We start from the raw sequence: 21,761 nt of genomic DNA, 5'->3' as shown, positions 1-21,761 counted from the left end.
GGTGCAGAGAGGCCAGTGAATAGTAGAGGAAGGTGCATGGAGCTCCCCCTACAGGCTGGAGTGCAGAACTAAGAACCACTGGGTGTTTGCTGGGTGGGTGGGCTCCACTGCAGGACCAAGCAATGTATTGGGGTGCTAACCTGAGGAAAGGAGAGAGGCTGTCCTTGGGTTAAGCACTGTCTTCTTGTCCCTTGGTAAAGCAAGCAGAGACAGCACTGCGCCAGGAGTCAGAAAGCTGGGAGGAAGTGGACTTGGTGACCTCCTCTTGGTTTTGTATCTCCATAGAGGGAGGGGAAAGACCTTCGTGGACTGTGCAGTGGTTTTCAGGCTGTGTTTCCTGGAACTCTAGGACCCTGCAGAGGTGATTCAATGGTACATGGGGGGAGGGGGCAGATGTTTCTCCAAGCTTTGGAAGTTTAATAGCCCGAGGAACTGGTCTTCACTTTCGTCTGTTCTGTGTTTGGGGTTTTGAGTAAAAAGACTGTGGGGAGCAAACTTTGCATTAGATGGTCTCCACAGCCCAAATCAGCTCTAATCGTTAAAATAACAGACGTATGGCAATTCTTCTCTTTCTACCATTTCTTGGTAAATTGGCATTTTTTGTAAACTGAGTTTCCTGGAATAGAGACACACCGCAGCCCACAATGAGTATATCCTGGGCCCTGCTGTTAAAATTGCTTTCACCAGCAGCACATGTAATTACCTTATAAATTCCACTTGGTTTCTGAGTGAACACATCCTAAGGCCGATGAATGAGAACTAAGCATCAATAGAATTATTTGCCACAAGACAGAATATTGACCTTAATATCGGCCAGTGTTCTTGTAAAAGGACCTGGCTTTCTCTACAACCACCCAGACAAAGGCTGAGCTTGGAGCCTAAAGCTGCCGAATGTATTCTAGTCATAGTGTCCCAAATTTATATGTCAGTGTATTGAACTGCTGTGTTGGCCTCCTGGCTTATTACAGTTATCATTGTTATTTTGATTGGACTGGTTCCCTCCAGAAGTGGAGGGAATTACAGAGAGCTAGATAGAGAGGGGCTCATTTGGAAGTTTGGTGGAAAAGCAGAATTAATGAATGCCTTGAAGTAACCGAGAAGGAAATGGAGAATGAAGTGAAACCGATAAGGAAAGTCTTCACATTTGTTGCTGGCTGCTTCTCCGATGGGGTACTCGGATTCTCCGCTCTGGTGGTGTTGGGGAAAGAGCAGTGTCTGTGGCACATTGGGAAAGTCAGTTTTCATCTCCCAGCTTCCATTTTCTGACCTTTAAAAAGAAGAGCTGCGGCTGCACCGGCTCCCAAGGTCCTTCCACCTCCAGCAAATGCGTGGAGCTGGGTGTGGGCAGGGCTGGGACCGGGTGGAAGGAACGGTTTATGGTGAGGCAAAAAGATGGGACAAAGCGATCCTGAATCATCCAGAAACTGAAGTCTCGGCCCCCGGTACTCACCTAGGGGGTGGACAGAACTCTGGTTTCCCTGCGGCCCCTCTCTAAGACTGCACCCCCTGCAGCAGCGCCCCCTATAGGTTCCTCCCAGCACGCACTTAACTACGCGCTTCCTCCGAGACCACTGCTCAGCAGGGAGGGCTGATGTCTGTCCTACTCACACCAGGCCCAACCTACAGGGAACGCTAGGACATCACAGGAGCAAAGTGGACATGCGAGGCCTCCCATCAGAACTTTGCATGTGGACGGTGAGGGTGGTTGTAGTCATCTGCTCCTTTGGCTGAGACAAAGTGCCACCGATGGACCTTAACAACGAAAACTTACTCTCACAGTAAAGGAGGCGGAAAGTCCAAGATCAAGGTGTCAGCAGGGTGGGTTTCTTCTGCGGGCTGTGAGGGAAGAATCTCTCCTTGGCTGGTGGATGGTCGTCTTCTCCCTGTGTCTTTTCACGTGGTCTTCCCACTGAGTATGTCTCTCTCTGTGTCCTCGTCTCCCCGTTTTAAAAGGGCCCCCTGTTTTTAAGCACAGCAGTCACCTTGGATCTGGTCCCACCCCAGTGACCTCACATTAACTTAATTACCTCTGTAAACACTTTCTCTCCAAATAAGGTCACATGCTGAAAGGCTGGGGGTTAGGGCTTCAACGTATGGATTTGTGGGGGACACGGTTCAGCTTATGGCAGTAGTGGTCAGAGGCGAGGCCTGAGCTCCAATCTTGGTGCCACCGCTCCCCGGCTGCAGGGCATGGCGCCCAGGTTCGTCTTTATAAAATGGTCGGATTCATAGTGGTTAAGTCATAAAGATTCTGTGAGTTCTAGGTCGTGTAACAACTGCTCTCAATTACTGTTCACTCTTATTATTTCTAATTCTGGTAGTTGTCGTTACTGGTGAAGTGCAAAGGGGTCCCACAAAAGCAGGCAGTGGCTTCAGGGAGAAATTGTTCAATGTTCATTACTAGAACCATATTCCACGTCCCATTACATTAAACACATGTTTCATGTTTGAAGAAATAGAGTGTGAGTGTACCAAGTTCATTAGCCTTTCTAGGGAGCCCACAGGTTTTGGTTTTGCAACTAGGGCAGAAGAGGGTGTTCCCAATTCAGTTAGCAGATGAGGCAGGAGGCAGCCAGTCAGGAGAAGGCCCCCTTCTGGGTGGACACCTCAGAAGGCAAGGCACCCCCTGCAGGTAGCTGTCTTCTCCAGGAGACCCCCTTTGGTGAAGCTAAAGATGCTCCTTCATTACGGGGAATTGCAACCCACGCAGGGCTCAGGACCCCTCACCTCCTGTTTGCAAGCAGCTCCTGGGGAATCTAAGTTCCATGAGGCTAGAGCCGGAGGCTTACCGGCCACGCAAGCCCAGTACGGTGTCAGACCCAGGGTCAGTGTTCCGTCAGTATTCATGGAGGGGCTGAGTCTTCATCATGCTCTGGGACCCTGCTGGACGGCAGTCACTGCTGGGGACCCTGAGAGCGCCGAGAAGAGGGTGGTAATCCCACCTGGAGGAACCCCAGCAGGGATTCCATACCAGTCAAGGTCACGTGGATTAATGACAGTCATTCCTCCAGATTTCTCCAAGATCAGTTTAGTTGTTGCACCACATGAACTTAAGAAATGATTGCCTCTTGGAGCCCTGAGTCATTTGACCACAATGTAAACCTGAAGACATCTGGGACCACAGAGGCAGGTGGATGGTGAAGAGGCTCTGAGAGAGAGAGAGAGAGAGAGAGAGAGAGAGAGAGAGAGAGAGAGAGAGAGCTATTTGGGGTAGGGGGGCATAGGGAGTAAGCTGGTGCTCAGTCACTCTCCAAGCTGCGTCCCCAGAATCACAGTCAAAAAAGCCTTCCCAGGCTTTGAGAGGTTCTTAGAAGAAACCGCCCGTGGCAATGTTGAGAAAACACAGTCAGGGAGTTTAATTCTCTAGCAAGCTGGGACATTACAGGAAAACAGGGTTATGTGTGCTCACTGTGGGGAAGAGGGGATGGCAGGTGGAAGAAGCCAGGCCTTCCCCCATCTCTCAGCACAGCCAGATCCAGATTTGGCAATTTCAGCCTACTCGCCAGCAGGTTCAGCCAGGGCAGGGAAGGTGGGGGGCCCAGGCCCACCACTAGGCATGGGCTGTGACTGAGGTATTGCTGGGTGCCCAGTGGATGGCAGGAGCCAACACCCCCAACCGAAGCCTGGGGCAGGGCTCTGGGTCAGGCTGTTTCACGTACATCCTGCCCCTGTCTGCCACTTACTGGCAGTGTGACCTTGCCAAATCACTTAACTTCCCATGGCCATAACAGAGCACCCACCTGCCCAGGTTCTGAACTGCCCCACAGTCGTGGCCACTGTTGGCACATGGGTCCGGGCCACCAGCTCTCCTGTGCAAGAGGAACACCCTCCATTCCCTTATGGGAAAGAAAAACCAGCCCCTTGTAATTACAGCTTTAACCACGTCGGTGATGTCTTCCTGTTGGCTGGCTCTCTGATTCCGCCTGTTGTCCTTTGCAGAGGCCGTATGAGATCCACTCGGCCATGCCCATCGATGAGATCCTCAGCATGTTCCAAGCGGAGCGTGTCCACTACTCCTCCACGTGGTGCAAGGGTATGGTCGCCCTGCTGAAGAAGGTAAGGGGGCGGCCACCAGCCTGCCTGACCAGGGAGCTGAGGTCACTTAGTGCAGGAGCAGGCATGCTAGCAAATTAAGGAATGAGAAAATGAATGGAGTACCAGTGTGGAAATAACAAAGTCAGCAGGGCGCTAACACCACCGCATACACGCTCACAATCTTACAGTCAAGATCACAGAGCCGCTGGACGGTGGAGTCTGACTTGGGGTCACGTCTGTCTGTGACAGCAAAGCCCCCAGGCTCTTTTCATTCCACTAGAAGCTCCTAATAAATAGAAATACTTAATGCAGGTGGCCCTTTAAAATTTCTGCTACAAGTGGTCTTTTAACTCACTGAGCTTTGAGAAGTTGGGCATCTCCTGACTTTTTTCCAGGAACTGTTGCTATTAGCATAAAGCAGTGATGCTCAAAGTGTGGCCCATGGACCAGCACCATCAGCACCACCAGGGAGCTTGTTGGAAATGTACATTCTCAGGCTCCATCTTGACCTTCTGAATCAGAAATGCAGGATGGGCCCAGCTTTGTTTCAACAAGCTCTCTGTTTGTGTTCTGGTGCACCCTCGAGGGCAGTAGGTCGCCGTGTCTTCCAAAGCTGGCATTCAGCTTTGGTCACTTGGAATGCCTTAAGAGGTATAGTGTCAAGTCTTGCATGTGGGTAGCATCTAGTCATTTTTAATAAAAGAGTAATGATAAGAGCAGCCAGCACTGGTCGAGGGAATATTACATCTGGACCATGTGGTGGTTCTTCTCCCTACCAGCCCTGGGAGTAGAGCAGTGGTATTATCCCCATAGTAGAGATGAGGAAACTGAGGCTTAGGAAAGCAAAATGTCTCAATCAGTGCCACAGGGCCATGAAAGGGCAGAGACAGGATTTGAACCAAGCCCTCCGAACTCCAGATTCCAACTCTAAATCCCTACCCCCCTGTAACGCCTCCCTGAATAACGAATTAGTTAAATTGCTTTAAAGGAGATTCACTACCGGGTTCTTAGACGTCCGTGGTCTTTAACCCCAACTGGTCATTAGAACCATTTGGAAGCCCTGAGCACATGCCAGTGCCTTCACCTCCCACCCACCCAATGAGTCAGACAGCTGCTGCCCTAGCTGAGGAGCTCCTATCTGGCACTGAAATGGGGTCTCTGTTTACATCTGCACCCACCATTTGGGGGCAGCCCCTAAAGAGGCCGCCATGATCAGCAGATACAACCTGCCAGGTGTCCCTCACGTGAGACTCTAGCCCGCTCTCTGGGCGCAGTTAGGAGATTTCTGAAGTGACAGGTGGGAACAACCTGTCAGGGAGCTCTGATTTCCATCCCACCTGCTGGCAGCTAGGCATCGAGCTTCCCTTGGCATGTGCCAGGTCCTTACCGGTCCCCTTTGGGTCTCATCCTAATCAAAATCTGGCCGTGGAGGAGTTACCAGTGTTCTGCTTCCAGACGAGGACACAAGCACAGAGTATCCAGCAGTGTACCTGAGGCCACACAGCTGTTAAGTGGCTGTCCCAGGCTGGTGCTTCTGTGCTTTCATTTTTAGCCCAAGTGTTCTTTGCACTAGATAAGCTGGAGTGTTTTGACAAGTGGAAAGTCTCATTTGGATGCAAGGTAATAGTCTTTGGCTGTTTTTATACTGTATCACCCTTATTAGCAGAAATTCTATTGGAGGAGAAACTGAAAATTGTCCCCTTGGCTAAAATATAGCTACTGCGTCAGGCCACAGAGGTCACCTCATACTGTCCAGGATAAATTTTACTGCACTTTGTACATCCCATTACTAAGCTGAAAATTCTAAGATGTGGGGGCTGATTCTTTTTATTTTTAATTGGAAGCCCCTGCAGACATCAGTGAGAGCTGGCGTGTCACAAGGCACTAGTCCCCAAGAGGAGCAGGGTAGCTACAAATCTAGTCCCTGCCCAAACAGTCGCTTGCTAGGTGACCTTGCAGAAGCAGCTTTACCTCTCAGTCCCCCCCGCTATAAAGACATGAGTGTAGGTAACGCTTCTAACGACAGCATCCCAGGCAGAGCACAACATGACCGGAGCGTGAAAAGCGGAGGCACCTTCATTTCCCGGAGACTCTGCCCTCAGAGCCCTACTAACCTCGCTGGGTGCACAGCTCAGCAAGCACGTGTGTCCTGTGTCCGCAGCTCCTGACCAAGGACCCCGAGAGCCGCCTGTCCAGCCTTGGTGATGTTCAGAATGCACCCTACTTGGCCGACATGAACTGGGATGCGGTGTTCGAGAAGGCACTGATGCCCGGCTTTGTGCCCAATGTGAGTGGGGGTCCTGTCCGATGACATGCCGCCCTGCTGCACAGTCCCCCACCTTGCTGTGGAGGAGGACCCGGAAGCTGTGCAGAGCGGCCTCTGATGGCCACGGCCACTTGAGCACTAAAGGTTCAGGGTTCACTGAGAGTTAGAACAGGTGCTCAAAAGTTGGCCTCGTTGGTACCTATCCAGACCCCTTGTTGTCTGAATGGAGGGTGGACACTCAGGTTCCAAAAGCTTTCCACCCATCACACACACACATACATACATTACCACCACCAACACCACCACGACCATCACCACCATCACACCACCAACACCACCGCCGCCACCACCATCACACCACTACCAACAACACCAACACCACCATCACACTACCACCACCACCAACACCAACACCACCAACACCACCACCAACACCACCACCAACACCACCAACACCAACACCACCACCACCACCATCACACCATCAACAACACTACCACCACCACCACCACCACCACCACCACCATCACCACCACCACTACCACCACCACATCACAAGCACAGAAGCAAGAGATTTGTTGAGGTTACAAGTCTGGTAGGTGGGAATCCCAGACTTACCAGAGTGGTGTTTTATGTCAGATTATTTTAAAGACTGTCACTCCTTTCTATGCCAAAAAAAATCTGTTTTCCCAAATAAGTTTCTCCAAGAATCCAAGGCTTCAGAGTTCCCTTTTCCCAAATGGTGGTTACAACACACGTGCACCTGTCTGAAATCAGACTCTCCCCACAGCATCCTCAGCCTTCTGGACTTGCTCCTCTAAAAGCAAAGCCTGGGTGAGGCTGGTTTATCCAGGTCTCCTCCCAACAAGCAAACACTGTCCCTGCCTGGCTAGCCCGGCACATGGCATCGTCAGTGGTCTGGATTGGCGGTCATCTTAGCCCACCCATCTCCCCACTTTCCTCCTGGCCGGGCTCCAGACCCACTGGCCTGATGTTCACAGAACACTCTGACTTTGTCGTCCAGGCCTTGGTCCCTGCCATTGCCACTGCCTGGACCTCTGGCCACCTGCCTAGACCAGCGGAAACCCTGACCCGCTCCCTCACCACAGTGCTGCCTCTGATTCAGAGCGTTCCCTGCCTCCTCATACACCCCTCAGACAGCTGGGAGAAACAGACGGGGTGTGGAGTCCGGATGCCTGGGGCAGGCTGAGCAGAGTGGCTGCTCAGTCAGTCCTTTCCCCATCCTCCCACCCCCACTGTAGGAGTTTGGGAACTTTGCTTGAGCTGTGTGTGGGGGGGGTGGGGGGTGATTGCTCTTTTAATTAGTAAACCCAGCAGAGTTTGCCCGTTCCCTTGGCTGACTTCATTCAGAATGCCTGCTCTGGATATGCCAGAGAAATATGCTAATGTCCGCTGGCCTCTCCTGCTGAGCTCAGGCCAAATTGACAAACCCCAGGATTGTGATGCAGTCCTGCATATGGAGGGCAGATTGCCTACTGACTTCCTCCCCTTGCTGCATCTGAGCCTGCCTGAGGCTGTGTGCAGGTCCCCGGGGGACACATGGGGCCAGCATATGGCATCGTCTGTCAGGGCCGGGTACCTCCCCTTGTAGCCCCTCACCTGCCACCCCTCCCCACCCCACCCAAGCTCACTCATGCACACTCACAAACGCAGTGCAGCCTCACTCCCATGCACTCACATGCACACTTGATCTCGCACAAGCATTCTCCCACATGTACACTCAATCACACACAAACACCCATGCAGAAGACCCATGTTTCTGCCACACCCACAACTGCCTGCAGGGTCCCCGATGGCCACGCCGTTCTTAGCTCCACACCTGTGAGCTGCTGCTTCCTCTTCTGGGATGCTTTTCTTGTCCACCATGCACCCACCCCTCCTCCAAGCCTCAGCAAAAACACAGTGACTGGCCCATTGGAGAGTTTTTGGCACCTGCTTTCTGGATTAGAGGCAAAGTCAGGTGCTCCCCTGGGACGCATCCCCTGCCAGCCCCTCCAGCTCTTCACATGGAGTGGATCTCAGCCTCTCTGGTCCCCCACCAGACAGGTGCCTAGGTCTACGTTAACGGTGAATAATGTCCTGTTACAATGCGTCTACCATCCTCCCGAGATTTCAGCGGGTGGGGACCGTGTAGTGTTGGCTGGCCTCTGTCTGAGAGAGACCCCAGAGCAGCGGGTGGTCCTATGAGGTCCTAGAACACGTGAGTGTGTGCTTATCACATGAGTATGAGTGATAATAGCCAAATGGAAGGCTTGTGTTCTGCGTGCCCGGCACTGTACTAAACCCCCACGTGCATCATCGTATAAACGTCACCCACAAGTGGGTCCTGTCACTATTCTCAGGTCGTTAGCATTCTCAGGTTAAATAACTTGCCAGCGATTACTCAGTGAGCAACTGACAAAGCCAGCGCTTGAGCCCAGACAGTGTGGCTCCAGAGCCTGCATTAGAATGGATGAATGAATGGCAGATAAATCAGGCCAGGAGAGACATGGGCATGAAATCCGACCTGCTCATTGGGAGAAGTTGTACCTTCTGAGCTGTTGGTGTTATAACTATTAGGCTTTTCTGCCTGAAGGGATTGGCATCCTGGGCTGGGTCACAGGATGGAAGAAGGCCCCTGGGATCTCAGGTTCAAGGCCTGGAAGGCAGAGAGACCAGCATCCCTGTGAGCACAGTGGGCGGGGCCCAGCCTGGAGCCGGGCCAGGCCTGAGGGTCCACTGGCTCTCGCTGCAGTGGAAACAGAAAACCAGGGTGGCGGATTGGGCAGGTTTTAATTACAAATGGCATTTTTAATCCTTTTTAAGATTATTTTTCAAATTTATTTTTCGGTTATGGTTGACATACAATATTAAATTAATTTCAGGTGCATAACATAGTGATTAGACGTTCATATACCTTATGGAGTGATCATTTTTAAACTGAATGATTAAAAATGATAGTTACAGAAAAGATAGTAATGACGTGAGAATGCGCATATGATAAAAATACGTGAAAATATCAGATTGGAAAATTGAACTCATGAAATGAACATACATACATAGGAAGGAGACTAAGAAAATGCGTGGATATTGACGGTGGGGTTGCCCGGGGGGAATGGGGATAAATGAAGGATGTGGGCAGTGGAAATGAGTTGCTTTTCCTCATCAGGGGGAAAAAAAATGTAACTGATGTATCCCGCAGTCGTAGCATCATTACTTGAATGAATGATTGAATGAACGAATGAATGAAAATAAAATGCAGTCATAGGTGGAACAGAGACAAACCGTGTTTTCCTTTCAGAAAGGGAGATTGAATTGTGATCCCACATTTGAACTGGAAGAAATGATCCTTGAATCCAAGCCACTTCACAAAAAGAAGAAGAGGTTGGCGAAGAACAGGTCCCGAGACGGCACGAAGGACAGCTGTCCTCTGGTGAGCACCGTCCTGGGCAGACCCCCGGCGGAGAGGGACCCTACACGCCCCTGGGCGCACCTTTAGATAAATGGAGGCATGTCACTGCACCTGTCTGAATACCCCCATTTGCTTCCATCCAACAAGTGGTCTTTTCTAGCACAAAACGGAACTGGAGATGCCATATCTGGATCTAACTACCTAATCGTTGGTAGTTAGTATCTCTGCCCCCGTGCACAAACCTCACACCTCTCCAGGCCAGAGTCGCACAATGCCGGGTGACATCAGCACTGTGCTGAGCAGCCTTTGGAAAGGTGTCATGCTCCGGATGCAGCCAGGGCCACATGGTGACTTTCGTGGGACCCTGGACACACTGGCGTTAGGGGCTGCTGCATTCATTTTCTAGGCTGCCGTAACAATATGTCGCAAACTTGGTAGCGTAAAACAAGCGAAATTTATTCTCTCACGATTCTGGAGGCCAGAAGTTCAACATCAAGGTATCGACACAGCCATGCTTTCGCCAAAGCTGTAGGGAGGGTCCTTCCTAGCCTCTTCCAGTCTCTGGTGGGGGCCACCAATCTTGACACCCTTGGCTTGCACACATACACCAGCCTGTCCCCCCATTGTCACAGGGCATTTTCCTCTCCATGGCTCTCTGTGTCTTCACGTGGCCTTCTTTTAAGGACACCACTCATTGAATCTAGGGCCCAGTGATGTCCAGTGTGACCTCGTCTCAACTAGTTACAGCTGCAACGACCCTGTTTCCAAATAAGGTCAGAGTCACGGGTTCCAGCGGGGTTAGGACTTCCACATATGTTTTGGAGGGAGGGGCACAATACAATCCACAGCTGCCCCTTCCTCCATGAAAATACTTTTTAAATTATATTTTATGACTGCATTGGTATGAAGAGGCATATAACTTTCAGTGCTAAGCGTTAATGTTTTTCCTGCTTATTGCAAAAGGAACTAAAACATCCTTGTAGGCCCTGCAAGCATCGTGGAGCCCAAGCCCTGTGCCCGCTGAGTCTAGCGCAGAAGTTGGCCTGGAAACGCCTGCGTGTGTGTGCGTTAGTAGGCGCAAAGTGGCGGGTCCTGCACGGACGTGTGGCATGCACCCGGCCTTCAGGCAGCCCCTGGGACGTGTGTCACAGGGCCCCGGTGAGACTGGTGGCTCTTGGCACCTATCCTTAAGGAGAATGAGCACCTTTGCGTGATGGTGAAAATGTCTTTCCCACCCCGTCATGCTTAGTTAGGTCTAATACATATTCCCACCATCGAGAAACCAAGCTCATGGTTTTCAATCTACATTTCATTCTAACATAGCTTTCAAGTTGGATTTAATGGCTTAAATTGGAGAAGAATGTCTCCTTGCCTGCCAGGCTCCCCTTGGCACAGCTGTCCATACGTCAGGGCTGCTCCCGCCACTTAGCTGGTCCCCAGCCCCAAGCATCCGCCGTCCCGTTTAGACCAGTCTCTGCTCGTCCTCACTCCTTTGTCGTGGCTCCCTGAGGAGGCCCCATCACTTACAGCCACCTGTCTGTGCTCTCTAACAGAATGGACACCTGCAGCAGTGTTTGGAAACAGTGCGGAAGGAATTCATAGTGTTCAACAGAGAAAAGTAAGTCTGGCCCCCGCGTCTGCCTGGCACAGCCCTTCTGAACCACATGTCTCCTGAGGAGAACCGCCCTCTCTGCTCCCCAGGCAAGCCAGCCCTGATGCTGGCTGGGGAGCAGCACGTGGACCCCACGTTCAAATCCTGCCTCTACTGTGTGGCTGAGTAAGGCGCTAGCTTGCACTCCCCGAGCCGCAGGGTCTTCGTGTGCAATGGGGAAGTAACAGCAGGGCAGGCCGAGCTGGCACAGGAAAGCTGGCTCAGACAGGCAGGTGGCAGGTGGTGAAGTGCTTGAGCTCAGGAGTAAATCTGCCTGGGGTCCAGTCGTGGCTCTGCGGAGGGCCAGAGTGACCTGAGGCCAGTTACCTGCCTGCACTGAGCCTCCTTGCCAGCGCTGGCAAAATGGAAATCACCACCTTGCAATGTGGTGGTTCTAAGATCACGTGAGGCTGTTGATACGATGCCTGGCCTGGTCGGAGAACTCGTGAAAATGATCGCTGTTATTATTGTTGTTAGTCAATGGGTGTGGCCATGCTGGAACCCCAGCATCATGGGCTGGTTGAGTGGGGAGGGGCTCAGCTGGGGTCTGAGCTGGCTGCAGCATTGCCCTCGCAGGGGCCGGTCAGCAGAGGAAGCAGCGGGCCCCGGACTGGTCCCAGCCACGTTACTGTGTCACCCCCTGTCACTGATGAGTCAGGGCCAGGCCTCCAGCACGGTGGCTCATGGGGTGGGAGCCAGCGTCCTGCCAGCAGGGCTGACAGCAGATCGACCCCTTTGAGCAACACTGAGCGGGCCTTGGGATGCTTCCTGCCCACCTGCAGGGGCAGCGGGATAAATGTCAGGTGCACCCCATCAGTCACCGGTACTCCACAGATGAGAGCGGCACAGGGGCACGTGCAGCCGCAAAGGGCAGTGCTGGCGGGAGCTCTCACACCAGGCGCCGGGCGCAGCCTGGATGTCCGAGAAGCTTCCTGAGGTGCTACCCGGCTGAGTCCTGAAGGGTGAGGAGGGGACAGGCGTGGCAGTCCAGCTCGAGGACCATACGCAGGGCAGCGAGGTGACGTGGCAGACTAGGGCCTGCAGCTGGTTAAGGCGTCTGAATTCCTGGAGCTTGTGAGGCAGTGGGCCGTAGTAGGTGAGGGATCCTTCCAGGGCATGGCTGTTTGGGTTCCAGCCCACGGCTGGTGGGCAGGGCCCCTTTCCCAGTGGGGACTGGGCAGGGGGAAGGAGGCAGCAGCCTGTCATTTACCCTGGTGGCCAGGGCAGCCCGCCTCACCCACTGGGTGAGTCTCCTCGGCCCCCTAATCTGGCCCGCAGAACCAGAAGGGCCGCTGTGGCCACAGCCTGTGAGACTCGGGGAAGGAGGTGCTGACGTGATGCGTGGGTCCGACCTCATCACAGGTCGCTGCAGTCCTGCCAGCTGTGAGGCTCCAGGTGCCTCCCCGGCCTGAGAATTTCTGCTCACACCATCCTGGGTGCTTTCCACCTTGAGTCATGGTGGGCCCCAGACAGCCTTGCCCTGGGTCCTCTTCTGCAGGCATGGACTGAGGGGTCCTCCGTGAGCCTGTGACAGGGCCGAGCGCTGAGGCAGGGAGGAACCCCAGTGGAGAGCAGTCACACTGCACACTGTGCTGTGTGCCAGATGATGCTCCACTTTGGGATCTGAAGAATCCAAAGGTTGCCTCTTCACAGAAAACAAAAACAAGGTGTCCCCCTTGTGTCATTTAGGGGCTGCATTCAGCTGTGTTTGCAGAAACACAACCACATAGTCGCGTCAATGAAATCGCTGTTCTTTCTCACGCGGAAAAGTGAGTGGATTAGGGGAATGTAGTAGGATCGTCCAGCTGTGCTGAGGACCCCTTTGAGAGCTGTGGTCAGGGCTGTGAAGTGAGGCTGGCATGGTTACCAGGCCTTGGCAACATAAAGAAAGGGGGGAAGTAGCATGAGCTTATGGAAAAGCGCAAGGCATGAAAGAAGATGGCCATGGGGTCTGCCTGTGGGTCGCTCTTTCATCCCCACCTCTTTGCCCACCTGAGGGGCTCGCCAGTGGCTCTGAAGGCTGACAGGCTACCAGTCAGAGCAGGTGTGCTGGGAGCAGCGCCCTTCCCCCAGCCTCTCTCCACCTGTCGTATAAAGTGTCTTTGGGGAGGGCTTAGCCGTGTCCCCCCAGAATGCTCTCCGAGTGTCCCATTGTCCCCTCCATGTCAAGCCCCATTGCTGCTCCATGGTGGAATTGGGAAGGGGGCCACATTGCATCCACCATGGCCCTCCCTGCTGCGGTTTTGTATCTGCAAAAATGCCTGGAAGAAGTTAATTCATGAGGCAGGTGTCCCCCAAAATGTTATGTTGAAGATCGAGCCCCCAGAACCACAGAATATGACCTTATTTGGACGCATAAAATTAATTAAGATGAGGTCATACTGGAGTAGGGCACCCTTAATCCAATATGACTGGCATCCTTGTAAGAAGGGAAGAGACAGACAGGGGGAGACGGCCACGTGATGATGGCGGCAGGGACAGTACTTATGCATACAGGCCTAGGGTTGCCTGCTGCCCCCAGAACCTAGAGGGGCGGCACAGGACAGAGTCTCCCTCAGAGCCTCCAGAAGGAGCCAACCTGGATTTAGACTTCTCGCCCCCAGAACTGGGAGACAATACATTGCTGTTGTTGTATGCCTGTTCTGTCGGTGACAGGGGTACTTTGCTACAGCTGCCCCAGGACACTAACACAACAGCCTTCTGAATCAGAGGCCGAGAGAATAGGCCTGGGAATCTGCCTTTTCCGTCATTCTGGTGCCTCATAGCTAGAGCACTCGGTAGGAGACCAGCATGCCTGAACCACGCGTCCTCTAGGTGGTTCTGAGCTGAGCCACAAGCATCCCCGTCGAAAACTGCAACCCTCTTTCTCCCTTGCTCTGCACCGTTCATCTGCAACTCTGAGCCCTCGACAGCCTTAACCCCCCGCACAGCCACCTGCCTCCTACACGAGCCAAGTGTGCTTCCTCAGCCACAAAGGGCTCTCGGGCAGAGCTGTTCCCCTCCAAGCGTCTCAAGAGGAAGCTGTCATCAGCATGAAGTGCCAAGGGGTACACGAGCTGGGCGTCGAATGCCTCTGCTCCAATAGATTTCCGTTCAGTCCTTTGACAGTAGTGCTGTGCCATAATCCTGGACTGACTGAGGCCTGGGGAAACGGAAGTGGATCTGGCAGGACCTGTGTGCTCAGGATGTTCACAGCCTGGGGGGGTAGGGGGGTGGAGGGGGAGAGGGGCGGGGGTACAGTGCTGGGATGCAGATGTACATGGACCACCGTGGGGACATGCAGGGGACGCCCTGGGTCTGACCTCTCTGGACCTCAGTTTCTAAATGGAGAGCAAAATTATAAAGTAGCACTAACTAATTTTCTGGAAATGCAGCTTATGATTGGTTAATGGTCTCAGCCACCACCGAGCCAGGTGGAGCGTCCGCTTCCTGGCACTGGCCAGGCTTTGAAGGCCTCGGCAGCTGAGGCATCCATTAGCTTGAGAAATGCACCGTGGGGCTTGTCCTCCTATTTTTGACCAGTTTTGGCTGCAGGGTTGACCTATGCCAGCTCCTTCAGGCATACGAGAAAAAGCTCCACACGTGTTAACTCATGCAAATTTCCGTCCACAAAGACCACAGTCTGCAAATGACAATCGAACTTCTGTCCCAGCTAGGACCCATTTAATTACAATTGGCCTCCGTTCCCCCAGGGAAGCTGAGACGAGCTAGCCAACCTGTGCAAATACCCTGCTCACAAACAGCATTCCGATGTGTCCTAGTCCCATGGGCCGAGGCTGTCACAGAACACTTCCTTTTGGCATCTGATAGTTGGTTTCGGGAGGTTGAGAGCACTCACATCTGTCACTCAGAATTCTGGTTACAAAGCTGACAATTCATTTGATAAGTTGGCTGAGAAAATTAAATGTTCCCCTCTTTGCAGCGATAACTAGCCAGTTTGCACCGGTAGAGTTGAGCTACGCCTAGTAGGATATGTAAAATCCTTCTTCATTTCCTCCTGAGCCATAGAGAACTGGGCGGTGGGCTCGTCATGTAAGTGAGCTCTCGGGCCGACCATAATGCTTTCATGTCTCCGTCTTGGTTCATGGATTCCTAGTTGAGCGATGTGAGCCTTTCTCGTTCCTTCAGAGCATGAAGAAATCATTCCAGGCTCTCTTCTCTGCAGGGCCGCACTCAGCACTGAATGGCATGGGGTTCAATGGAAAGAGCAGGGGTGGTGGACACAGACAGGCCCTGGGTTTGAATCCAGCTTCCCGAAGTCTCCTTGCTAGTCAGTGGCAGACCCAGGGATGGACACAGCCTGGCTCTCAGCCCAAGCCCTTACTGCTTCCTGCCAGCAGAGAGTTCATCCGAGAGGATGTTGACCGCTTTCCGTCCTGCTCCTCACCCCCTTCGGCTGTGAGCCTGACACATAGAGCCTGGGACGCTGTTAGTGATGGTGGAAGGGATGGGTGGAAGAATAGGGGGATGAATGGGTGATGGGGGAGGGAGGGGGGTGTGCACTGATCATGTAGGTGGGTGACAGTAATGAATGGAAGTGTGTGAGCAGATGGATGAGAGGCCAGGCAGAAGGGTGGTGGATGGATGGTGGGTGGCTAAGTAGGGAGGTATGGGGATCAGTGGATGAGCAGATAGTGAATGAATGAGATGGACAGATGGATGGATGGATGAGTAAATGGAGGAAGGTGCTGGATGTATGTATATAGCCATAGATGGATGAAGGATGAATGGACGAGATAAATAAATGGATGGAAGGGTGACTACATGGATTGTGGGTGCATTTGAGGTGGACAAATGAATATGTAGGTGGACAAGCTGGTAGGTGGGGTGGACAGGTGGGGTTGAGGGTAGACGGATGGATGTAGGGGATTGGAGGGACAATTACATGGATGGGTGGGTGGATGGATGGATGGGTGGGTGGGTGGATGGATGGATGGGTGGATGGGTGGATGGGTGTGTGTATGAGGTGAGTGGTGGGTGAGGGATGGGTAGGCAGGTGAGTTAAGCGTGGACAGGTAGAAGTGGGCATGGGACGGGTAGATGGACATACGGGAATGGGTGTATGTATGGTTGGACGGATGGATGAGGTAAATGAATGGGCAAATAGATAAATAGATGGGTAGGTGGATAGAAAATGGTGGATGGGAGGATCCATTTATGGGTGAGAAGATGGTGGATGGATGATGAATGATTGGTGGGTGGGTGGGAGTGCACATGCACAGGAAGAATGAAGGCTTGGAGCCTCCCAGAACTGTAGTAGAATTCCAGCTCTGTAGGCTGTAGGTGGATGGGTGGATGCCCAGAGAAAGGTCCTTCCCTCTTAATTCTGCCTCCATGGCTCACACTGAACCTGGTGGTAACTTACAAGGGGCATGACCCACACCTTACTAAGTCACTACTCTGGGCTTCCTGTCCTCGTGGTCACACTATTCTACAAATGACCCTCCACAGAGGAGGGGAGACTTGAAACAGCTAATTCTACTCCTTAAAATAGCTCTGGCCAAAAGAGGGAGGCAAACTGGCTGAACGTCAGTTCCAGAAAGGACTCTGGTTTACCCTGCAGTTCTTTTCCACTTTCTGGGCCTTCCCTCACCGGTGTCCCTTCATTTCAATTCTCCCTCCCTCCCTCCCTCCAGCTGTCTGCATTCCATACCAATCCCTAAAATCCAGTTCAAATGCTGCCTCTTGCAGGAAGCCTTCTCTGATCCACACAGGATTTCAGAGTCTCTCTCTCCCTCACTGGGGCTCCCTTGTCACTATGCTCCTCTTTCTATGCAGCTTTTGAAGTTTTATTTTGTGTTATAATTAGAAACGTACAGGAGTCTAGAGATAGTAGTGCTGGTTCCAAAAATAACCATATTTGGGTACATATGCTCTTTTAAAATAGAAAAGCCCAGCTTTGGGGCATTTAAAAGGAAATCTTACAGGAATCCATCTTTATCATGCGATAGACCCAGAGAATTGTGCAGTGTTACAGTTGTGAACCCAAGAGTGATGTCCTACTTTGCAAATAAAAGCATTTCTTTTCTTAGTCACTTGAGTTTTCCCCTAGTTTTGATCTGATTTTCTCTCCAGAGGTGCCTCAGTCTCTTCGAATGGAGGGGAGGGAAGCGAGGGGCCAGGGAGAAAGATTCCCAGCCTTGCCGAGGGAGTTGGGCCACCTCCTTCCTTCCCGTTCCATCCTCCCTCCCCACACATGTCTCGTCTAGATCTCAGCTCTGTCCTTGGGGTCCTGGCCCCCCCTCCACCAGGATGATGTACTTTAACCCTGACCACCTGTCCCAGGCGTCCTCCCTGAGAACTGCCACCTCAGGAGCAGAGGGGCTGCATACCTGGTCCTGTCCTTGCAGGAGGCAATAGCCCCCAAATTCATCAAATACAGTTGTTGCTGCTGGTACTTCAGCAGTTACCTGAGGACTCGCTCAAGTACCCGTGTCCCCACCCTGCACGCATGTGCGTGCACTTCACACTCACACGCACACACGCACACACACGCACACACACACACACATGCACACACACGCCTACCTGGGATCCGGCGGAGGCCAGGGCCTACTGTATTCATCTGGGAGTCATCCATGGTGCCCTGCATGTGACAAGGACACAAATTTCATTGAAATCAAGCAATAAGTCTGTTCTGTCTGACCAAACATTCTAATGTAGAAAGTGTATTCTGGCTAAATCCTGTGTCTTTCAGAACCAGGCAGAACTGCAATATTATTTCACACCCATTAGAGACTTCACACACATTGTCTCTCATTCCCTTAGCCTCCTGCCAAGTGAAGGGTATTATCCCCAGTTTTAGATAGGGAAACTGAGGCACAAGAGAGCAGCATGACCCACGTGGCCCAAGTCAAGAGTCGGGGCTTGGGCTGAGTTCTTCCCTGCTCTTAAACTTCCTGCTGCCTCCTTCAGTGTCTCCAGTTCATGTTTGCCTGCATCACGTGCATGCAGGGACGGCTGTGGGACAGTGCATGAACCTGAACTTGAAAATCAGAAAAAGAGGGATGCTGACATCTCAGATCATGTGGAAGGTGACCTGGGGCCAGCTGTTACGTAATGCCTGGTGCAGAGTCAGTCTCACGGGCTAGTCTGTAAGTCTGGGAGCCACCTGTTGGGATGTTTGTGGGACAATCTGATGAGTGTCCCTCTCCCCACTCGGTGGTAAGCTCCACGAGGACGGGGAACACCACTGCTTTGCTCGCCAGCGTTTCCTCTGCTCCCTGGTGGTGGCTGCTCCGTCAGTAGACATTCAGTATGAGTGTACGGATGAGCGATGTGTGGGGCTCAGCACCTTTACTGACTGTGAGCGCAGGCAGATTACATCCACGCTCGCTGGGAGACTTCACAAGGAGCCCTGCGGCAGGCACTATCATCTCCATTTTATAGATGGAGAAACTGAGGCTCAGGTCGCTCACCTGAGTGCGCCTGAGCCGGCCTGTGACCCCAGGCCCACACAGGGCACACACAGCACCCTGGACCCCTGTGCTTGTGCTTCCCCGGCCAGGGGAAGAGGTGAGCGGACGTCACTCTGAGCCCCTCACTCAGTCACTGTGCTTGCCCAGGGGTGTCCCTGCTCTTGGCACTAACTCAGGCCTGTGCTGTTTTGCGTGCAGGCTGAGGAGACAGCAGGGCCAGAGCGGCCAGCTCCTGGACACCGAGGGCCCCGCCGGCAGTCAGGCCCAGGGCAAGCTCCAGGACGGGCGCAACAACAACGTGCTGGCCCACGCCTGCTCCCGAGGCTGCAGCAGCTAAGGCAGCGCCGCGGGCCTGCGGCTGCCCCCGTGGATGGCGCACACCTTTGCCCACCCACCAGAGCCCCTCTCTGCCACGACGGTCCCTGTCTCACTCCTGACAACATCAGATGCGGAAAGAGCCCTGGGCTCGGAGCTGGGGAGCCTGGGTGCTGGTCCCAGCTGCCAGAATGATTCCCTGTGTCACCTTGGACAAACCATGCCCTTCCTGTGCCTCAGTTTTCTGCATCTGCCAAAGGGGTTAAACAGCTCTCTGCCCCACCTCGAATGGCAAGGTTATTAGGAGACTCCAATAACCTCGCCAAACCTTTGACATTTATAAACTAGTTTACACGTGCAAAATATAACCGTGTTGTTGGACGTGCAGTCCCATCCCCCGAAGCACGCTGCAGCTTTGCCACTTGGTCCACCCTGGCTCGGTAGGCAGTGGCCTCCAAAATGGAGCTCAAAGGCAAAATAAACATCTGATGTGTTTGCCCTTCCCGTGGAAACACCGTTCCCCAATCCTGGAGCAAAACCGAAAGTGTCTTCATTTGCATTCTCTGCCAGGTCAGTCTTTAGACCTTCCAAGATGGCATGGCCTGCAGACCAGCCTGGTCCCCAAGGTCTTGGTGTGGCAGGAGCACTTCTCCCTTCGTTCACAGAAGACTTCCTAACCCCATTTTTAATTTCAGCAGGACCCTACCCCCACGCCACTCCCAGGGCTGGGATGGCAGGTAGATGCAAATTCAGAAGGTCAAGTTGCTGACCATCAGTCAGTAACTCCTACAGTGTCACCAGAGCTCCCAAAGGCAGACCTCTGACTCTGCACCCCCCTTCCAGGATTTCTCTCCTGGGAAGGGTATAAAGTCATCTCATCGGGATTGTCAGAGAGGGTCCCCACCAGCCATGGACGAGGAGTTCCATGTTGGTAAATTCAGAAGCATGAGTCATTATATAGAAAGTTGACTCTAGGAGGATAGTGGGCTCACACCGCAAACAGACTACGGTCTGTTCAGGAGCAGCTTGCCTTTGAATTGGAAGATGCTGTAGCACCGGGGAAAAGCTTAGACTTGGAGTCAGGCCTGTGCTCAGAAGCCAGCCCTGCTGTTCCCCACCCAGAAGTGCTTAGGCAAATCACCTAATCACTTGAGCGTCCATTTCCTTTTTTAAAAGTGGGGGAAATAAAACTTCTCTTGCAAGTGGTTTGAGGGTGACATGAGCTCCTGCGTGTAAGGCACCCGCTCACTGAAGGGGACCACTCGGTCAGCAGCGTCTTCATCGCTTGGAGACACTTTCCTGTTTCACTCTGTGGGCTGGTCAGTGGTGGAAATGAGCCTGGTGTTTAGGGTTCTTTGCACTTCCTGGTGTCGTTAATATCTGTATATCCGCGTCGATGTCCAACTGTGGTTTTCTGTTTTCATCCAACTTCCAATTTTCCCTTGTTACATTATAAGGCAATCCTTGGGGCTGTCAAGCTCTTAGATTTCTTAAGAGACATTTTAATGTATGGCGTGGTTTTGCAGTTTTATTTTTTTTTAATGGTCATTGTTTTCCTCCTTTGAACCAAGGCTAGTTCTACATGGTGTTGTCCACGTATGTCTACTCGGCTTACACACTTTTTATTCTTCATGCCCCATCGGCACGTCCTGTCCCCTCCAGGAAATCACCGGGCTGCTTCTCTCTTCACTATGACCCTGGCAGCACTTAGGAGTTTCTCAGTGGGCGAGCTTCATGAATTAGGGGAAGGAGCTGGAAGTAGCCCACGAGACGCTGGATTTCCTGACTCTGTTCAAGTTGGTGTTGTTCCTTGTTCAGAATAAACTATTTCTTGGATGTTCCTTCCTACAACTTTGTTCTTATTCAGGGTTGGGTGGGATGTGCCATGTCCTCTAAGAGTCAAAACCTCAAGTGTAATGAGACACATAGCGATGGGGTGGGGGTGGGGGAAACAGTCAAGTCCGTGACGTCTGCCCACAGAAGAAAACCAAACTTGGCAATTCAAGGCTCTCTCCAACTTGATCAGTTTACATTATTCTCACCATTATGACTATTATCATCATTGCCATTGTTAGTTTATACTTACACAGCTGCACTCTATACACTAAGGCAAAAATACAGGCAATTCTCCACCGAAAGAAAAACGCTCGTAAAATGTCCTCCGATTACGGGCGAAACCTTTACCCAGTCCACACACGGGTGCAAATGAACCAGTGCTTCTTTGTGGGACGCCTTCGTAGTCCACCTCCCTGCTTTGCTCTTCCTGTCTTCTCTCCCTGGGATGCCTTTCACCTCCCACCACTACCTGTCAAAATAGGACCAGTTCCGCCTCTGTCGGGATGCAGCACTGGCCCAAGCCAGATGTGCTGTCACACATTTCCTGTAGCTTCCTAGGGGCTCTGGGTGCTGCCAACTGCACAGTAGGGTTACATTTGCCGGTGGCTTATGCTGCTTGCCTTCAAGCTAGCGAGAGAGGACAGCTCCTTTTCATGTCTCTCTCCTCCCACCCTCCTTCTTCCAATCCTGGCTCATAGGTAGTCAATGATGTTTGAAAGAATGAGGTGAAAGCGAGCCCAGCACAAATCCTCGAGGGGGTAAAGCTTGCTTTTGGCGTCTTCCTGCTCCCGGTCTGGCCTCACTGCCCCTTCCCAGGGCTTTCGTCTC

General features: G+C 52.5%; 1 protein-coding gene across 3 annotated transcripts in view; it reads left to right on the top strand.

The window, feature by feature from the left end:
• Positions 1 to 20,933, top strand: part of STK32B (serine/threonine kinase 32B) — a 264,197-nt gene extending 243,264 nt beyond the window's left edge. For all 3 annotated transcript variants that reach the window (XM_074321208.1, XM_074321198.1, XM_074321189.1), the window contains 5 exons: positions 3,940 to 4,056; positions 6,197 to 6,322; positions 9,603 to 9,734; positions 11,267 to 11,331; positions 18,981 to 20,933. In XM_074321208.1, the coding sequence (XP_074177309.1) occupies positions 3,940 to 4,056; positions 6,197 to 6,322; positions 9,603 to 9,734; positions 11,267 to 11,331; positions 18,981 to 19,119 (579 nt within the window). In that variant the 3' untranslated portion in view covers positions 19,120 to 20,933. The remainder of the gene's footprint in view (positions 1 to 3,939; positions 4,057 to 6,196; positions 6,323 to 9,602; positions 9,735 to 11,266; positions 11,332 to 18,980) is intronic.
• The last annotated feature ends 828 nt before the right edge of the window (positions 20,934 to 21,761 follow it).

Source organism: Rhinolophus sinicus, linkage group LG02 (genome assembly GCF_036562045.2).
Source record: "Rhinolophus sinicus isolate RSC01 linkage group LG02, ASM3656204v1, whole genome shotgun sequence".
Classification (NCBI taxonomy): Eukaryota; Metazoa; Chordata; class Mammalia; order Chiroptera; family Rhinolophidae; genus Rhinolophus; species Rhinolophus sinicus.
Note: the sequence above shows the minus strand (reverse complement) of the source record. Positions and strands in the feature narration are given on the sequence as shown.